Raw genomic sequence first — 20,035 nt, 5'->3', positions numbered from 1 at the left:
ATGTTGTCTGTCTGGGAAATGTTTTAACCCTTTAAAAGGGCCCTCCAAAATACATTGTACCAATTCAATAATGTGTAACAGTGTAATATCTTTACTCATCATTGTTTAAGCTATTCAGAATATGTATCCCCTCTCAAACAGCTTGCTGCACTTATCACACTCAAATAATTTTAGATTACATCATCCTGAAATCTGTCCCGAAAGTTAAAGTGATGAGTTGACTGGATGACTGAACTGAGACTTGGCACTGCTTTGCTGGTGACATAATTGGATGCATGACTTCACACATGATCAATGTCAGTCATGAAAAGAAATGTTATTAGGTATGTTTTGACAAGTCATATTTTCTGTTAGAAGAAAAGGTCTGTTCACTCCACTGTTTGAAGGAAATCTGTAGAAAGCCAATGAATTTAGATGTTGCTTTATAAATAAAAACAAAATGAATGAACAAACAACTTAAAAAGACATCACTTGTTTCAGTTCAAATGTATAACTGAACACATAATTACCCAGTTTGATCAATAACTGAAGCTGGCGTTAAAAAAAATAGGGTGTCTCCCCACTGGGCCAGCCTCCAACGTGTATTTGGACAACTCATAACTTAAAATACTATAGCAGAGAACAATTATTTATTATATTCTTTCTTGCACTTGTTGGATTTTGCAAATAATAAAAAAAAAAATCCTCAATATTTGCCAGTAGAGGGAGCTGCTGGAACATACGTGCTGGACTGAATGTGCCTCCCATCAGTCTAACTGGGTCTTCACTATGAGCATGTCTGTACTGTGGTAAAGGGATCTCTGGTGGCAAAATGGAGAGGGTTTTCTTACTGAAGTGTGTGAGATAAATCTAAGGGATACTTTATGCAATACATTTCAAATCTGTGGAGGAAACACACTATAGATGTTTTATTCATCAATGAAAAACAAATGCCTTTGGGATTTTTTGTATTTACAGACTGAATGTACACTTCTGACCAATGATGGATGATGTTGTTTATCGACAACATGTATAATTATTTCCAGGCGTGTGTACAGAGGTATCTATACGGTCATAGTATAGTCAACTATGTACACAGCTCTCTTGAATTGTGTAGTGCTGTCTGAATTGTATCACTCACTGCACTTTGAATGAAAAAAAAGGGGGAAAAGAAGCTTTAATTTATGAGCTTCAGTATCACTAACAACACTACACTTAAAATCTGTATCTTTTTATTTCTGTCTAATGACATAAAAAAAGACTTTCTCGACAATGTTTCTGGCTCTGGCTGCCACACCTGTTGTGTTCTCTGATGATTCTTTTCCCCTCTAAAAACACTCAAGCAACATGTGAACAAAACCACAATGTTATCACGTGATTCAGAAACGTTAACTGCATGCAAAACAGCTTGCTCACCAGGACACGGGCGCAATAACTGCCAAAGCTGTCTGTCTGCCTCTATAGACGTACCTCATCCTGTGGGCTCAGTGAGTCACGTTGCACCAGTGGCACCACAGCTCCTCACTGTCCTGGTTTCATTCTGTCGAATAATTATATAATTTCAAACTGGAACAGCAGGGTGACCTCCAGCAACTAGTTTATGGAGAAAAGAAAGATAAGAAAAGGGACGGGAGAGAGAAAGAGGATGAGCGAGAACCACAACAGAAATAGCACCGTTGTCCTTGGGAGATGACTAAAAAAAAGTGTGAGAAGATATAAATATCTTTTAGTAGGTCACACTGACCGGACTTTAACCCGTTGATACTGGTGGCTGTTGACAGCAGCTTACCAAACTTTCTTCTTTGTTGGTCAAATACAGCTTCAGATGGCTTTGGAAGTCAGGGGACAAACATGATTTTTTTTTTGTTGAGACTGGCATATTTAACATGTGCTGGGCAAACACAGACCTGCTGTTTTATGGTATTTATAGAGCAGACACCCACAGATTGAGTTGACTCTGGAGTTAGAACAGACTCTGAATCTTTAAGTCAGCCAGCCTGTCACCTCAGATCAGTTCAGTCATCAGCATTTCTCAAGAAAAGATGGGAGTCGCCTCGCTTCTCTCCATTCAACAGCTTCGATCCTGTTCTTTATATATTATGATCTGCTTTGGGAGAATTTTCCACTTTATTTTTGTGGATTCCTGTGTGTTGGTTGATTCCTTACATACATTGACCAGTTGTCTAAATAAGTAAATGCTGAACAATACAGAAGACGTGAAGATGATTTTTTTGGAGATAAATGAGAGGTGAAGCATATCAGTAACAAAGAAACATGTCCATACCTCCCCAAATTTACTATCAGGGCATCAGATATGTTGCTAATAAGGAAACAAACCCAGCAAGACAGGCTTGTAAGGAGGAAGTACAGCTGCTGAAATAAGGTGGCAAGTAAGGATGAATTATATTCTTTGAAACACAGTTTAGATCCAAGGCCTACCAAAGTGGAGGCACGTGGGCCAAGGCTGGCCCCCTATAATGTTCAATTTGAACCGCCAGATATTTCTAGAAAAACAAAAGTTAAATTAAATTCAAAACTGATATTTAAGCAGTTTTATCTTTTGTGATGTGTAAATGCTCTTTAAACCTATGATCTCTGCAAAAGAAATGGTTCACCAGCATGGGTATTTTTGGCCTGTTGTGATGTAATCTCTCGAAATATCATTAAAAAAAACTTTGTATCCTAACATCTGCATAACTCAGATAAAAAGTTTATGCATGTCAGTAGATCATAATACTTGATACAAGTATTTAAAGTGTGTCATAAAGATTGACACACAAACCACACAAAAGTATTGATCCAGACTTATTCTAAATATAGAAATGTGAACAAAATATTTCTCAAACACTCAATTAGGTTTTTGATATATACATGTTTTAGTTTTTTAGTGCAATGAAACAGTAACTGTAAAAGCTGTAGAGAAGGAACTGCAGTATAATTATATGTTAGTGACTGTGTTAAACGTGTGATTGTACCTCTTATTTAACTTTTAACGCTTGTTTTTGGTGACTGGAAATGTTTTTCATAAAATAACATGGTTAACAAAATGCTGAATGTATCTGCCCTTGGTTATTTGTTTACTCTGCTGCTCCTGGTCACAGAAACCTCAAACTTCTTTCAGCTTGTGTCTGTCCCTGCCTCAGACACTTTATTTAACATCAGCACAGAGACCCCCGTCCCATTACCCGGGAATTGGAGTCATGTGATTCAGCTTTAAGGTTGGGAATATCAGTCACACACTGTGCTGGGAAAAACAGAATAGAACTCATGTCTACCCAGCTGTGAAGCCACTCGGTCACACAAACTTTGCCAAACACGAGCCCCCACAACTCCACCCTGGTCACTGTGCGCACTCATGGTGACCCCACCCACCCAGGTCCCGTCTATAGAGAGCAGACAGAGGGGGGGTTTAGCTCAAACTGCTGCAATCTGCAGAAAGCAATGTGCTGGACACACTCTGGCAGCCAGTGGCAGCCTTATATCCTGCACTCAGCTCTTTCCCTTTGTCACGGTGGATTGTGGATGAGCTCTCTGCTGGGGTGTGGGTCTGGGAGCATGGGTGGGGACAGGGGCCGGGGGCGTAAACAGGTTCTGTGTGTGTCTGACTGTGTGCCTGTGTGTGTGTGTTATCAATGCTGACACACATATGTACAGCTCAAATTAGTGATTTTTGAAAACCTTGAGCAGCTGGACAGTGAGAATGGTGGGTCCATGTCAATCTACCTGACTCGAGTTGCCCCAGTTTTAAAAAGGAAAGGTTGACCAAGACAAATATAAGTCTGTGTGTCTTTTGAGGAGTATAGATTTTAATTTGCTCAGATGATAATATCAGCTACAAGGGGCTTTTTTTTTTACAGCCATGCTGTCAATAAAACACCTTGAATTAGATTAAATGATTAGACAGTTAAATAAATAAAAAATATGCAAAAATATATGTAAAAAGTAATTTAAAGTGTATACATATGTACCAGCAACAAAGTATAATATAAAATAAAGCTTAGTATTGTCAGCATAAAAATACAATGTATTTGTGCTAACATGTGTTAAATGTGAATGTGTTAAATGTTTGGATTTAAATGAGCAATTTGTAAGATTAGAGTCTAAACTATAAACTTATCAACAGTGCGAAGAAACAACAGTATCATCAGTATGACATCTCATCACATGTGTTGCAGAGGTGTATACTGAAGTTAGGATGCATGAGGTGACAGTCTGATGCACTTTCAACTGCCAGATATATGCTATATATTCAGATATAACTGTTGGCATAATAAATGATCAAAAATGTCAAACAATGAAATATTGTAACTTGTATTTTCCTTACTAAACAGAAAAATATAACCTTTTACCTTCTGAATTCAAGTTTTCTCTTTTATTGAACTAAGCTGGGCATAATTACCTGCATTACACCTACTAACTTTTGATTCAAGTGATGAACCAACTTTATTTCCATTGCATCCTTCATATGTGATGGAAATAAAGTTGTTTCAGCACATCAACACAGGTCCAAAACAGAGGTCAGTTTGACAACAGGGTATACAATATAGAGGTGATTTACAGCAGCTTCGACCAGTAATATGAGTCAAAGGATGCATATGTGATGGAAATGACAGCGGCCTGGTTGCCAGCCACGTCTGGCACTTGTATTTGAAACACAAAATCATTATTTAACACCCGAATAACAGCCCTACATCAGAGACATTGCCTCATTTTGTTTGAGATGACTTTATCAGGTTTATACAATAAGTTTTCTTTTATAAATCTAGTCCCCCCCCCCCAAAAAAAAATCAGTGTGTTTCAGTCCAAAATCACGACTTTGACTGGGTGTTCTCCATCAGGTACAAAGTGTCCTTTAAAACCACTGAAAACTTCCCTCATCTTAGTTTAAGCTGAACTCTGAGCTCTGAAAAAAATTTACTCAAATATGTTGGTAGTGCAAATCAATTTCAACCACTGGTGATTTGGCTGCAGTTGAAAATGTCCGGCCCACTCAGAAAGCTTCAATTACAATAACACATTCACAGCAAAAATGCTAAATACTAGAACCTCACTAACAACACAGCAGAGCTTTTTCATTACCACTAACTGCCTATAATGAGTAGCATGCTATTTTCCAAACTGCTCAGCCCTCCCTACGAGACCCATCATCCCATAAAACCCTCACCACTACCACTTTGTTGGTTCAGCTACACCCATACTCACATATACACACCCTATGGAGAGACAGACACAGTGCAGATGGGGAACACAAAACAAAAAATAATTAAGGTGTTAGGTGCCTTCCTCTGTGCCCGTCCAGGGGCCACCAACATAACCGAGGCCGGATCTCTACTAACCGAACCATCAAATCTCTGCTTTCGTTATATCTCTCGCGTGAAGAAGAACACCCAAGGCAAAACACTTCTCCTGCCCCCCCCCCCGAAGGTCTCTTGCATGAGGATCCTTCCTGGGCTTTATGAATAACCTAGATCTCGATGTCACACCAGCCAGGTGCTGCATAGTGTTTCAGGAATAATTTAGCACGAGGCAGGTCTCAGAGATAACACGCTGAAACAGATGGATGAACAGACCTGAAAGGAGAGGACAAGATTTTGGTGTTTATGAGTTTTCTGTTTTTATAGATATTTGTTTTTTTCAGTGGACAGCACTGACATGGGCGAGACGTTGACCAACACACTGATAATGTGAATCCAAGAAGACATCATCCTATATTGATTCCTTTTTTTCAGTCACAGGGAGATAAAATTTGATGCCCGAAGGTGATGCATTCAATGTCATTTTCCTCAGCTTTCATTAGCAGAATGTCTTCATTGAGCTCATTCGCCTGATTTGCAAGGCTGGATGTCATTTTCCAAACAGCTTTTCCTTGAAACACAAAACTGAATGGCTGGTGTATGTATGTGTGGAGGCTCCCAGTTTTAGCACCAGGGACAGCACCAGATACAGAGACAGAGACAGGAGCATCTTCTTCTCTTCTCTCACTGTGTTGTGCACTTACTGTGGAGAATACTGTAAAAATGTGCACGGTGTTTCCCATGTGACCGTGAAGGGGTCAGCTAACCCACCCACACATACACACCCACCACCACCACCACCATCCACCACCCACACACCCCCCAACGCATACGTCCACTTTTTCCTTTCTTCTCCCTGTTGAACAGGGAGTACAGTGAGCGGGAGCGAGTGAGGTACGGACGGCCCTTCGGATGCTCGGCCGCGGGGGGGAAGAAGCTGCTGCGGATATCCGTCTCATACCTGCCTGAAAAAAACGGGCTCTTCTCGTCGCCGATTTTTTCTTCTTCTTCTTCCCCGCTGACCGTTTTGTGTGAAAGCTAGACAGAGAGACAGAGAGGGGAAAAAAAGCCTGGTTTGGTTTCATAACGCGCTGCACCGATAGCAGCGCGGAGGGAAAGGGGTTTTTTTCCCGAGGATGCGGATTTAACGGAAAGACGTGATCGGTGTCACCTGGGATTTTTTTTTAACCGTTAACATTCGAATTAGCTTAGTCGCACGCGCCTGTAGCAGAGGGGAGACCTCGTTCATGTGTGCTGAAATATCGCCCATAGAGACGCGGTAGCAACAATATCGACAGCCTCTGAAACAGAAGACAAAAATAAGGGGTAAGCTTGTTTATTCTTTTTTTTTTTTACTCTTGTCTTTTTTTTAATTCTCCACCACCAGCAGACTACCCACTCATAACACAGCTAAACGACAGAGGGGAGTCCGTGACGTTCAGGTGACTGCTGCTAGCTTGCCACTGCTATGAGTTAGCTGGTTCCAAACAGATAACGTTTATTCAGTCGTGGCTAATGCCTTTTTTTAAAGTCTGAAAGAGATGCTGGTTGAAATGGACCCACGTTCAGCTGTGTTGTGTTAGCTGCCTGGTTGAGTAGTGTGCACGACAGCAACGCCTTAGTTACTGGGGACCATCTCTCTGTGTGTGTGTGTGTGTGTGTGTGTGTCTGTCTTCTTGCCTTTGTTTGAATCGATGTCAAACGCCAGCCACATTTTATCTGCGCGTTCAGAAACGAGCAGCCTGTGGATCTTTGATTCAGCATCAGCTTTCAACTAAACCGGCCGAGCATCTTTGCCTCGCCAGCCAGCCAGATGATTATTTGTCTCACTCACCAAGATGTGGTATAGCGCTGGCATCTGTTAAAGCTGCAGTGTTATGGGGTTTTTTTCTCTCTCGACATTGTGGGCTGCGTGGTTATGTTATGATGAGACTGAGATTTACACTGCGTGCCTGGCCTAGACTGTGAGTCATAGCAGGGATGCATCAGGTAAAAGTATTTTTAATGTGTGGGCTAACAAGCGCAATATCATTGAGGAGAAAAGTCGGTGACGATACAAGTTGTTTTGGAAACTGTGAGTTTGCTACTCGCCCCCGGAGCATTTTAGGACAATACCCCAATTTTGCAGCCATTGAGACCTGACATTTGCCGGCTACCACGTGTGGAACCATGTTTTATGGCCCGGAGAAAACAGCCCATTGAACAATTGTTATGTGGCAGGAGAGATACACATTGGCTTGCATTATAATAAAGGGAACTTTTAAATCATCATCCATAATGAGCAGTTTAAAATGTAGGTTTTAGTCACTTGATTGAGAGTAGCTATTGTTGATTAAGGGCTATATATTTAGGATGGTTGATTTTGTATTTAATTATTTTTTTCGAAATACAATATAGAAATCATAGAAAGAAGAAGTTAAAAGGAAGGTTTTGTAGGACAAAACTTTACAGTGGTAGAGGTATAGCACTGGTTATCGCCAAGAGGGAAGCCCCTCTTACATCACACAAAATGTTGAGTGTCCTCTACCAACAAAAAGCATCTACACAGATTGGATTCAGCTGCTGATTTTGGCTAGAACACTTAACAGCTGGACAGGAAATGTTTAGGTGTTTTTCAAGGACACTTTGGAAAGAGCCATGACTGTTTTGTTGAATCAAACCAATAGCCTCTCTATTACAGGATTGCCATTACTATCCTATGCCAGTGGTTCTCAATGCAACCCATCTCGGGTTTCCATCCCTCTTTATATTCAGTGACTTATTTACACATTGATTGCAGGTTGAAAGCAATAATTTACAGCCATCTAGAGGATGGGATAGAAAGCAAGGAGTTCATTCTGTCACACTTAAAATGCCTCCTCCTTCTCCACCTCCTGCCTCCATTCTTTTTTGGCAAGTGGACTTGTTTATATGGCAGACTAGATTTGACAAAAGGATACAAAATGAGTGTTTACTAAATATAGATACACAGCTAACTTAAGTAGATAACTACATACACAATAGTATAAAGTATGATGTCACAATTATTTAATGTTTACCCATGTTAATTTTTTTTGTGTAAATATTTTTAATGACTTCTGCCTCACAGTTTCCCACTTGGTTCCTTTTTATTTCCAACATAGGGTTTGCCAAATACTCTCCCCATTTAATTTCATTGTGATCGAGTAGGGAGATGTACTGTACACTGATATGAAACAACATATCGCCTGGCATTTTTTCCAGTTGCTATGTTGTGGTACTCTGTTACTCAGATGTTTTTTTCTGATGTATTACAACCTAAACAATGACATAACTTCTCTAAAGTTATGCTTTATTAAAGAATGAATGCCTCTAACTTCCTGGTCATCATATCTACACATCAATTTTGCACATAGTTTAGACTGAATTTTCTATTAAGTCACCAATAGCCATACTCATAATATTGTCAAAGTATTCATATACAGTAAGTAAAAGTTCATGTAGAATTTTTCCAGTTATTTTTCCAGTTATCCTCCATCTACTACTGGTGTTCTCCAAAGTAGATACCAGTCTATGTATATGTAAACTTGAATTTCCAGGAGATTGAAAGAATTCCCAGCTAATCTATTGGGTTACTTTCAAGACAACCAATGAATAATTCTCTAAATCTTTGCCCTATTGAATAAATTTACACAGAATTCTCCACAGAGACCTCAGGTTTCACTTCAGTAAGGGTGGAATTGTACCAGCAGAGGGCGACTTGATGACTTTGCTCTTCCCCTTCACCTTGTTGAAATGATGCACATGGAGCATTGTCTGCAGGCAGCAAGCATTATGTGTAAGGTTGAGGCAAGCCACATACAGTATGCTTAATAATTAACAACATCCCTTTGGAGCTGAGGCTGAAATCGAGCCGTAGAGGCCTGCTGTGAAATGACTAAACGCCAAATGGGGGGGAAGTATGGGAAAAAAACCAAGCATAATTGTTCATCAAAACATACAGTGTACTGGGAATGACTTATCAGCCATTGGGCAGCTCTTGTGGTTAGTTGTGTCATTGTGGCTTATCCAGGCTTCTGCTGCAAACATGAGTAGCCTTCCTTCAGATTTTTATGGACTAACTGCCAGGCACGAGAAACCCAATCTGACAGGAATAGTCCAATTGCATTTGAAGTCTGAACTCAACACACTTGCAGAGAATATCTTCAGATTCATCAAATATATCCATATTAAAAGCTAATGGCGCCATCCAGGGAAGTAAGTCATGTTCTCCATGGTTGATTTTACAAATTTTTTTATGGTTAGAAAGTGTCTTTTCATATTTATTCATTGCAGCGTACAAGAATAGCACTTATATGCAGGATGGATGTTGTGTTGTGATAAAAGTTGTCTTTGTTATTTTATGTTATTAGAAATGCATAGTGTCTAGTTAATCCAAATAGTACTGCATAGTGTTCCCACAAAGAACATTTATCAAAACAAACTAAATTAAATGTTCATCCTTTTATTTGTCTTTTGCATTTTCTGGGAATTCTTGGCTCAAGTAATCCTCATGAGATCATACATCATCTAAGTGTGCATTGGCCACACTGTAGAGCCCTTTTGATGTGAGACCAACGGGTCGTGGTGATAGATGGATGAGATATGGCTGTTAGCTGGCTGGATGGCTGGCTGGCTAGATGAACAGCATTCAACAATGGAATTGGTCTCGGTGAATGTGGGCCCCCCATAGTGCTGATTCTCAAAATCCCTCTCGAACAAGCTTTTTTTTTCAGTTCCTGCCATTCACAGTCATTGTGCTGCAGTGAACCATATCACTAACCCAGTGTACGCCTTGTATAATTAGTGCTGCTTACATGTGTGCAATTCCTCATTTGAGATACATTTTTTTTTTTTTTTTAGGTCTGTATTACAGCACCTCGTTGGAAAGTATTTGTAGTTATCATGGCTGTTTTTCCACGTTAGATGTAAACCCTCTGGAAGCAATGCTGCTGGCACGTGGCCAGAAAGTGACATAGATGATAACTTGAGGTCGCAATGTTTGTATTTTAATTTGCTGGCATAAAAATAGATAACTGAAGTTGCATTTTGCTCAAGGCAGTCATCCGTAACTATGTGCAGGCTTCAAATGGGCTCTATGGGACAAATTGGCACAATTTACATATATAAAAATGTTTTTTTTTTTTTTTATTGGCTGTATGTAAGCGAATTGCAATATGATGTAATATGTCTTTCTCCTATACAAGCCTATCGACAATGTGTTTAAGTTGTTTAATGCTGCTGGACTGTGTGTTTCTTTGTGAAAGATTCGGGTCAGATTTTCTGTAACGGCTCGTGTGCGTCGGCTCAGTGTCTCTCCCCACTCCGCCAACAGAGAGCAACACTCACTAACGTTTGTTTAAAAATGAGCTTACAGAGATTAACACCTGAATTTCAACTCAACACAGAAGTTCCACTGAGCGCCATTGGTTGTTAAAGCTACACACAGCATTTTGGGGGAAAAAATGCACATAAAATTATTTTTAAATGTATGTAGAACATGTTCCTCTTGTAGGACCAGAAAGTCCTATACCCCTAAAGGCTTATGAAATATTTTTTTTTTCACAGTTTAGTTCGATTCAGGTTTTTAGGGTAAGGCTAATGCTGTTCTAAGTCTGCTCATGAAAAGTTGACATTCTGGAGATACATTAGAGGTTTTTGCTCATGAGAACATAGACTACCAGTTTATTTTCAGAATTAGGTCATCAGCATGAATATTACAGCATCTTTAAAATGAAGCGATGTCTCTGACATCTATAATTAAATAGTAGCCAGTGAGTAAAGTTGATCATAAAGTATTTTAGAGCTGTAATAGTTTTATTCCAAAAATCGACATAGTTGGCATGCAGTTTTGTGCCCATACTAAATGCTTTAATTCACTTGTCCAGCTTTCAGCTATAATTATTTTCCAGTCTTCTCTATAGAATACACTTTATAGCATGGCTGTTGTAGTGGTCTGCACAAACCTCAAAATGCCCTCATATTTTTCTGTACTGACTGAAATAAACGATTTTCATTTTAATGGTTATTCAAACCTTCCTCTGCCATATTCATTTGAAAATACTGGAACTACTAGCCAGGTCTGGTATGAGTCAGACCTAAATTTACTCTACAAACTACCACTACTACTACTACTACTACTACATTATAAATGCTACAAAACCACTGGAGGGTTACAGTATAACTGTAGTACACTCTAACACACACATTTGGAATCCCAAACACAACCAAATGCTTGATAGTTCAGGAAGAGGGCAGCCTACTCACCTCCTCTATTTTTAATAATGTCAGAAAAGTGGAGAGGGTGAAAGAGTAAGGACATTGCAAGGGCACACTTAGCAGCAGCCAGGAGCTGCCACAAATTCATCTTGAAAACATGCTCAGTTTTTCATATTTTCTACATACAGCATGGTACCTCATGTGCTTTTACAAATATATTTTCAGTATGCGCTTAAAAATCGACGCTTTATAAAGATTAGGTCATATGAAGGACTTTGTTTTACACTCGGCGCCTCTTGCGGGGGCAGACTTTTCATGCAGAGGCAGAAATTCTGAACAGTTGTTGCACTTGTGCTTCACAGGATCACAAAATGTTGCACACCCCCTCAGGAATCTGAGAGTGCAATATCCCACTGCCAATTCAATATAGAGATGCCAAGCAGCTCTGCAGCATGTCTGATTTCTGGGCAGTAATTTGACTATTCAGATATTAAAAAAGAGGAATTCTTTGCGAATAACCTAATACAATTGAAACCATTCATTCTTTGTGCTCAGCCTGTCTCTCTAACCCTTTTTGGAATATATTTCTTTGGAAGTACAGTTAGAAACTACAGCGTCTTATCGCTGTACTGTAAGACTGCTCTTTTGAGTAGAGAATACAGGTTTTCACCAAAGGTTTCAGTTTGCTAAATGATGGCTCACAGATTCTACTTGACACAGCAGCTGTTTTACACCACCACTACAGAGAACAGGCTGGTAATATAAGTGTGGCATCCAACATTTCTTGTTTTAATTGTAATGTTAATTGACAACCAAATGCATATATCTTATCATTGTTGAAATATTCATTGATTCACTGATATTAATATGCTGTACCAGATATTATAAAGTTAAAGGAAAGTAGAACCTTTGAATATTGTACCTTTTTTTTTTTTTAAAGATATAAGAAAACACGAACATTAAACACTGTGGATACAAAGGTTAAAAACACCTCCTCCACACATTAAGTGTTAAGGGTAAGGATTAGGAATTGATGTGATCAACAGATGGTTTGAGAAATGTAGGAGTGTTGCTTGGGTCCTATATATAGGCCCATAGTTGATAATGTTGTAATAATGTTGTTGGTGTGAGGCCTTGTATGTTGTATTGTCCATGAAGTGGTAATACTTCTTGAGTTGGTGTAGGCATTGCTTCTTGTGAGCCTTTCCATTAACCATGCATCAGCATCAAGAACACAGAAACACACAGGAGCAGACATCTGAGCATACTGTCAGTTCTTACACTTGTACTTGGTTTTGTGTGTTTTTAAAATGGCAGGAACCAATCCACGTTGGATTAGCCTGATTTACATGAATGTTTAATTTACTGATGTTTTTGATTTAAATTTCTGGCAGCGCAGGAGATTGATGCTGCCACTGTGACATCCAGCCAAATGTACTTCAAAGCAGAGGCCAAGCTCAGGACTCATCAAGAAACAGAAGGAGCTCATAAGCAGCATAGTACCATAACATAAGCACCATAACCTTTACCTGGCTTTGTCCATGCTGTGGTAATTCTAAATCAATAAGTGATAATAGTCCTCCTATTATAGACGGACGAAGCCAGAGATAAACAAGTGGACCCACTAACCTGAGATGTGTCAGTGCTGCTGCTTCACCAAAGAATCACTGAAAAAATAAACTGAAAGTATGACTAGGAAGATAACGACGATTTTTGCTGAATATTGAAGATGATTTAGGGAATACAGAATCATACCAAAAATTTTAATCACAATATACAGTGCTTATTTGGAAATGAGATGTAGGACAGAAATTGTTTTATATAGATTTAGTAGAATCCTCAGTAAGATGTATTGTGAAGTCCTCCTTTTCTCATTTCTCATTTGATAAGAAAGTTGTAAATGTGGTCCAGAATTATTTGGATAAATATGGATAACTGAAGTGAATGTCTCTGCATGTTGACGTGAAGATAGAGTTATATTGATTGAGTGATTTTTGAGTAAAATTATAATGTCTTGACAGATGAAAAGCAATTTTATTTCCAATTACCAGTGACATAATGCATTTAGATTTATGCATACCTACTTGAAAATTTGTTATCTGACTATCCAAGAACACGAAAAGAAATCAGCCCTAATTTGATTTTAAAAAAAAACATAAAAATGAAACCTGTGGTATGTCCTGTTGTGTTGTATTCAGAGCTTGTGTCCTGAACCTAAGTAAATTGTCTGTGTCCATGTGTGGAGGGCATGCTGGCCGCTTGAGTGTTTGATGAATGTGATGCTACAGGTCAACAAAGGACCTCTGCTGTCCTATTCAGCGGGGCATTCAGGACAGGATCAGCAGCATGTGGAGGGGCCTCTGATGCATATGTGCCTCTGGCTGCCTCATCTCTGCAAACAGGAAAGGCTTGAACGGCTGGCCTCAACTCTCTGCTGACTCCTCTATTGTATGGGGCCAGTTTGTCGGGGCAGGCTTTGTGCATTGCATTTTGGGATCTGCCTCCCCACCCTCCAGGCTCATCTGAGTATCACGGGCAGGCTCATTTGGGCAACACAGTGGTGCCACCTTGGCGTGAAATTGAAATTTATGTGAAGCGCTTAGCTGCATAACAGTCATCCATATTTGTTTTTAGTAAAATATTTTAGACCTAATTGTGTATTTTGAATACTATTGTCACACTGTGGATTTGGTAAGAGCTGTGGCAAGGCTCCTTTGTTTGGCATTACAGGGAGTGGTTGTGTGTGTGTGTGTGTGTGTGTGTGTGCGCGCGCGCGCGTGCGTGTGTGTGTGTGTGTCCTATTCCCCTGGTGCATGGTGGCAGTGTGGCTGGCTAATGTGCACAGGCCTTATTCCCTGCGGGCGACTGATTGTGAGCTCTATTTCTCTTTTCCTCTCTCCCTGATTAACGAGTGCAGTGACAAACAGACCAGCTGGGCAAAGGGAAGCATCTCTGGGAGGGGAGGAGGGATGACGAAGAGTGAGACAGAAAGAGGTGATGGCACTGCCTATCGTGCTGCTGCCTCTGCCCTGCTTTCCTAGCCGGTGTCAGTCTGCTGTGAGCAATAGCCCAGCCTGATGTGTGTCTGCCCGGTCAGAAGCTGTTGTTTAGCCTGAGGCATTCCTTAGTGCCCCACTTTCACTCTCTTCTTTTTGCAGGAGCACTATTCTTCTGAACAAGCGTTCCTAGGGTACATTCTGTATCTCACTTTCCTATTTTGAGTATAGAGAAAGCATAATGCTGTCATGTTTGGAAAGGTTGGCCTCCATATAAGCCATGCCTTGTTACCCAGCTTGAGGATATTTCATAGCACTATTGAAGACTTGCTATCATTGAATCCGATTCCACTAATGTTCATGTTTTGTTCAGACAGTCCTGCCATATTGCCCAGCGATTGCATGAATATGCTGATTTTAACAGCCCCAGTATTAGTTTTGTATTATTTAATAGATTTTGCCTTGTTTATCAAAAGGCATATATCAACATATGAAGGATCCATGGCATGTTCTAAATCTTTCATTACATTAATGTGCGTCTTTTGTGTGTTTATGGATTAGGCCTTGAGGGGATTTTCTTTCGTGGGATCTCTTTTATGCCCCCTTTTTGTGGCACATCTGTCTGGCTGTCTGTGTCTGGGTCTCTGTCTGGAATGAGCAGTAGTTACTTTGCAGTAGCTTTGGGGCTAACATCTGATGTCTCCAGAAGGTTTGTGATGAGAATCATGGACTTAAAAAGCTCATTTATGCTTTTTAGCTTTGCAGGGTTTTTACAATTTAGTTGTTCTTTTCCGTCCCTGATGTAGTTTGTCTCTGGACTAAGTGGAGGCAATTGTACAGCACTAGCATGATTGTAGGTGTTGAAGCGACCCATTTTCTGTGCCGAGTACTCATGCACTATATGGTTACATGCTGAGTGGGTGCATTTGTATGTGTGTGTGGCTTTTTGAAGTGCACTGTGTGTGAGGGAGTTGATGATGGTGGTGTAATAGGTCAGCTCAACTTGCATGTGTGTTTTCATGCCACACTGTTTTGTGAGTGTGTGTGTGTGTGTGTGTGTGTGTGTGTGTGTGTGTGTGTGTGTGCAGAGGGTGTGTACAGTAGGTTGTATCATAGTAGGTCAAGGGATTGTATGTCTGATCCATTGAGGAGCGCTTAGTGCAGACAGTGAGCCAAGCCTCTTCCTACCCACAACAAGGGGGAGGATTACCCTCCATTTGCCACGGCCAGGCTCTTGTGACCTCACTGGTCCTACCCACGTCCAGCCCCCATCCCGGTCCACTCCCACAAACAGACTGTCAGACTTCATCGCTGCCAGGCCTGTCCTGGATTGTGTGTCCTCTTTGTGGCTCTTGCCTCCATGCTGTTACGTTTTGGTTATTTAAGCCGCATATAAATCTTACCACTCAGCTCCTTGTGAGCAGCACCACACCACCATAAGCTACATGAAGGCCTGACTGGGATTTTTCTTGATTTCTTTTTCAATTCACCCCATAATTTGACATAATGACAGTGAGAAGGTCATTACTGAAAGGGGTGAGCGTTGTCACGACTGATGTTTATGATCTGACTGTGATTATTATATTTGAGAGAATATCCCACCTATGAATGAGGGACATAGTAACAAACAAACTGACTGCCTACACACATACTCAGTGGACTCAAGGCATCAGTCAACTCCTGGGGTGCCAGTGAGCTAGGAGGTGACAGGTCGGGGGCCATTGTGGAGGCGTTCTGCCTTCTTCTGTAATCCCTGCATTTAGATTCTATTCCCAGCCACTTCTTAATCTGCTACTAATAGGATTTGCCAAGATTTTGTTTTGTTTTGTTTTTTTATAGCTAGAAGGACTTGTTTGACTTAACAGTAGTAAGGTGTATTTTAGGGTTGGAATAATGGATAGCGCCATGGTCTGTTGATTAAGAAGGATGATAAAATCATACTAAAATACACAACCCAATGCTTCCTGATGGCTTTATGGATCTAAACAGCACACCATACAATTGCACAACTGGCTAGACTCTTGTTATGCACAGTTGTTGCATCTCATCTCCCACTTTCTCTTGCCAGTAAACTATCCAATGGATGGTAAATGGCCAAAATAAAAAAATAAACACTAATAATATGGCTCAGTGACACATTAAATTCCCCCTGCTATGCCATACAGCTGCAGATAATTACTGTTACTGAGCTGTCTCCTTGTAGAACACAGTGCTTTCATCAAATGGACGTTTGAGATAACCGAGCTGAGCATTTTACATTGAAGTTAGGCTTTTTAAACCTGCGCCACCTCACTCCCCCTTCTATGATGCTATTGCTTGTCTATTATTGTGGGGTTTTTTGCACTAATTGATGCAGGGAATATACATGGGCCCAACCTGGCTGTCCACAGTGCATTGGTAGTGCACAGTACTGATAGGTATCGGTTCTGGCAAGTGTTTGTTATTGATTCCTTGGTTTGATTTAGAGGCTGCATTGACTTAGCATGACATGACTTATCCAAGTGTTCTTCAATCACACCTGGAGGAGAAAAACTGAATGTTGTTGCCTGGCTGGCTTGCTTAATCTCCTCTATAGGACCACCTCGTTTGTTCCCTGGACTCTTCTCTCCATCCTCTCACTTATAGACTAAATTTAACTCCCCATGCCAGACATGAAGGGTAATGTGAGGACTGCAGTTTCAATGCATTTAGTGAATGAGTTGAGCTACTAGACACAACAAAAGATAAACTAACAGGTATTAGCAAACTGACGACTTATCTGTATCTATTAATCTCTTGTCTATTAATGCTCTTAAACAAATGGCCCCAGTAAGTTAATGGGTCCCTCTGGTGGGGGGGTTTAAGCTCCACGTGGGTCCCCCATTGGGTGTCAAAGGGTAATACGAAGCAGAAGATCTGTCTGGTCATGTGCAGTTAGTGCTTTTAAACCTTAAAATCATCAACATATTAATTGCCATTACTGGGGAAGAAAAATTATGAGCTGTGATGTTTCAAATCTAGTCAGAGTTGTTATATTTATGTCAGAGTACAAGAATAATTTGACAGAATATTACTGTGGGGTAAACTGAATTCATTGTGGATGCTGTCTTGCCTTTATACCAGCAAATTTATTGATGATACATACATCCATACAAGAGTTTATACCCAGATCCTTTGAATAATTTTCACACACAATTATTCAATTCAATTCAAATGAATGTAAAGGACAATATGGATTTGCTTCTGGCTAAAGTTAAATCTCTCTGCGATATACAGAGACTCAGCTAGTTGGAGAGAGGGGGTGGGATTCACCTCCTTGTTTATGAAGTATTGATTGTTGCCATATGAGGGGACCTTTGTTATTATAACTGGATGCTGAGTTTGTACAAATATGCAGGATAGGAAGATTTTGCATGGCTAGCAGTGAGTGCAAGGACAGGGAATGAGAATAAACTGAATATTTTGCTCTGTGGGTTTAATGTTAAATGTTCTTGATGAGCAGGTCCCCATATCATTTGTATGATATATTCTACCAGCGAGGGCTGAGATATATATCAGTATTATATTGTTGAGAAGAATGGGACTGTCTTTATGCTTAGATTTTCTAAATTTGTTCAGTCGTGATGTGGCATAAGTGTTGTCTTTTCATGGTTTAAAAGGCTGCATAACAGCAAAGTGATGTAATTTTCTGAAATTACCAGACTGCTCTATCTGTTTTAACACTTGACTTAGTCATTATACCCACATTACTGATGATTATTTACCACAAATCTCAATATTCTAATGTGAGCGATTTATTGCCTGCGTTTCTGTAATGTTCTTAAATAGATTAGATGATCGCCCTCCCGTCACTCCATACCAGTTAACAGACAAGCTTTTTGACTGTTTAAGCTGAGTGAGAAAGCCAGTGAATGTCACTTCTTGTTGAGTTAACAACATTCTGTTTCTTATGTTATTCTGTTGTGCTTGTGTGTGTGTACTGCGTTTGTGTGCATTGTTTTTTCTTGCTATGTTTCTCATTGAGTGTGTGTTACGATTTATGGATTCTGCAAATGTGCATGTTAAGGTCTGATCAATCTAGATTGAGCTTGTTTCTTCGACCAACACTCAGGCTAAAATAAGATTGCAAGAGTTGCGCTGGTTTACAGGAGTATGTTATGTTCAATTACTGGCTGGCTAACTTTATGACTTTCTGACAGTTGCTAAACTTATCTCAGACATTTTATCTCCTTACACACTCTGGCAGTTGTACTGTCTAAGCTGCTATTTGCATATGACTGTCATTGGAGGACATAAAACTCAAGTGATGCTATGAGGCTGTGAGCAAAGTGTGGGTGATGCATGTTACAGTGCATCATCTGGCTGCTGATGAAATAGAACGCTCAGTTCCTACATTGAATTTCTGAACGCTGGCTGGCAAATATTTTAAGGGTCAGTCTTGGGTGACTTCTGGTATCACGCAATCTCTTCTTTTCCTGCATGCACTAACTCTGGATGCTTTTGTGTGTCTGTTTCTGAATTGTAGGTTGAATGTGTTTTCCTAAAGCCCAGACACCATGAGCACCATCTCGCCAACAGACTTTGACAGCTTGGAGATCCAGCAGCAGTATAATGATATCAACAACCGCTGGGACCTGGCAGCAGAGACTGACTGGGATAATGAGAACAGTTCAGCACGTCTCTTCGAACGCTCTCGCATCAAAGCTCTCGCAGGTATGCTACCCTTCAGGCCTCATCAATGTATATGCTTGCAAGGTGTCAAGATGCAACAATGTGTGCTATCGATGTGGGATAATGATTGTCACACATTTGGTTCCGTTTAGAACATTATTCTTTAGTAACATTTGAAACTTGAGTTTTCCCTTAGTAGTAGTCCCTTAAATGCCGAGTTACCAATATAGAAGATACACCTGTACAATCCACTATCCCAAAGAACTATAATTGAAGCTTTATGGTGATTTTTGAGGCAAATCTTAATAGTGTTATGTTGAACTGGATTATCGTGAAGTTGTTAATGATATTAGAATTTTTTAAGATGCACTTTCACACATAGTCCCTTGATGTTCAGCAGTAATTCTTCTAAGTATCTAAGTATTATTAAGTATGTTATCAGATCCATGAGGTGGTGGTCAACCTGCATATGTTACTGTATAAACCCAGATGTATGAAATAATTTACTGGAAAAGAATAGCATGAAAATTGAGTATTTTACTTTTATGTAATAAATACAATGGTATGTAGGTGAGTGAGTGCAGCAGACTATGCCACAAAGTTACGGTGAGCTGCAAAATGAAATATCAAACCATTAGTCATAATTGATGGAAAACTAGCACAGCTGGGTTCATTAAATCCAGTTGAGGTGAACACTATGATGCTGTTACGATAATTCCAATACAGTCAAAAGACTTCAAAGAAATATTCAGCAAAACTCCGTAGTAAGTTTGTACTACATCAAACATATTCATATTACTTTGAGAGTAATATGATACTGATTAAAAGACATTTTTTGTCAATGTAGTCTCACATTCAAGATGATGACATTGTTAGCTATTGAGCACCTGATTAAAATTG

At 40.0% G+C, this 20,035-nt stretch overlaps 1 protein-coding gene across 3 annotated transcripts in view; it reads left to right on the top strand.

Moving 5' to 3' along the window:
* The first annotated feature begins 6,080 nt into the window (after positions 1-6,080).
* LOC119030956 (spectrin beta chain, non-erythrocytic 1) overlaps positions 6,081-20,035 on the top strand; it is a 50,098-nt gene continuing 36,143 nt past the window's right edge. For 2 of the 3 annotated variants that reach the window (XM_037118960.1, XM_037118959.1), the window contains exons 1-2: positions 6,081-6,599; positions 18,990-19,177. In XM_037118960.1, the coding sequence (XP_036974855.1) occupies positions 19,021-19,177 (157 nt within the window). In that variant the 5' untranslated portion in view covers positions 6,081-6,599; positions 18,990-19,020. The remainder of the gene's footprint in view (positions 6,600-18,989; positions 19,178-20,035) is intronic. The other variant, XM_037118962.1, reaches the window with a different exon arrangement.

The sequence above is a fragment of the Acanthopagrus latus genome, chromosome 13 (genome assembly GCF_904848185.1).
Source record: "Acanthopagrus latus isolate v.2019 chromosome 13, fAcaLat1.1, whole genome shotgun sequence".
Taxonomy (NCBI): Eukaryota; Metazoa; Chordata; class Actinopteri; order Spariformes; family Sparidae; genus Acanthopagrus; species Acanthopagrus latus.
This window is presented reverse-complemented; position numbering and strand designations above follow the sequence as displayed.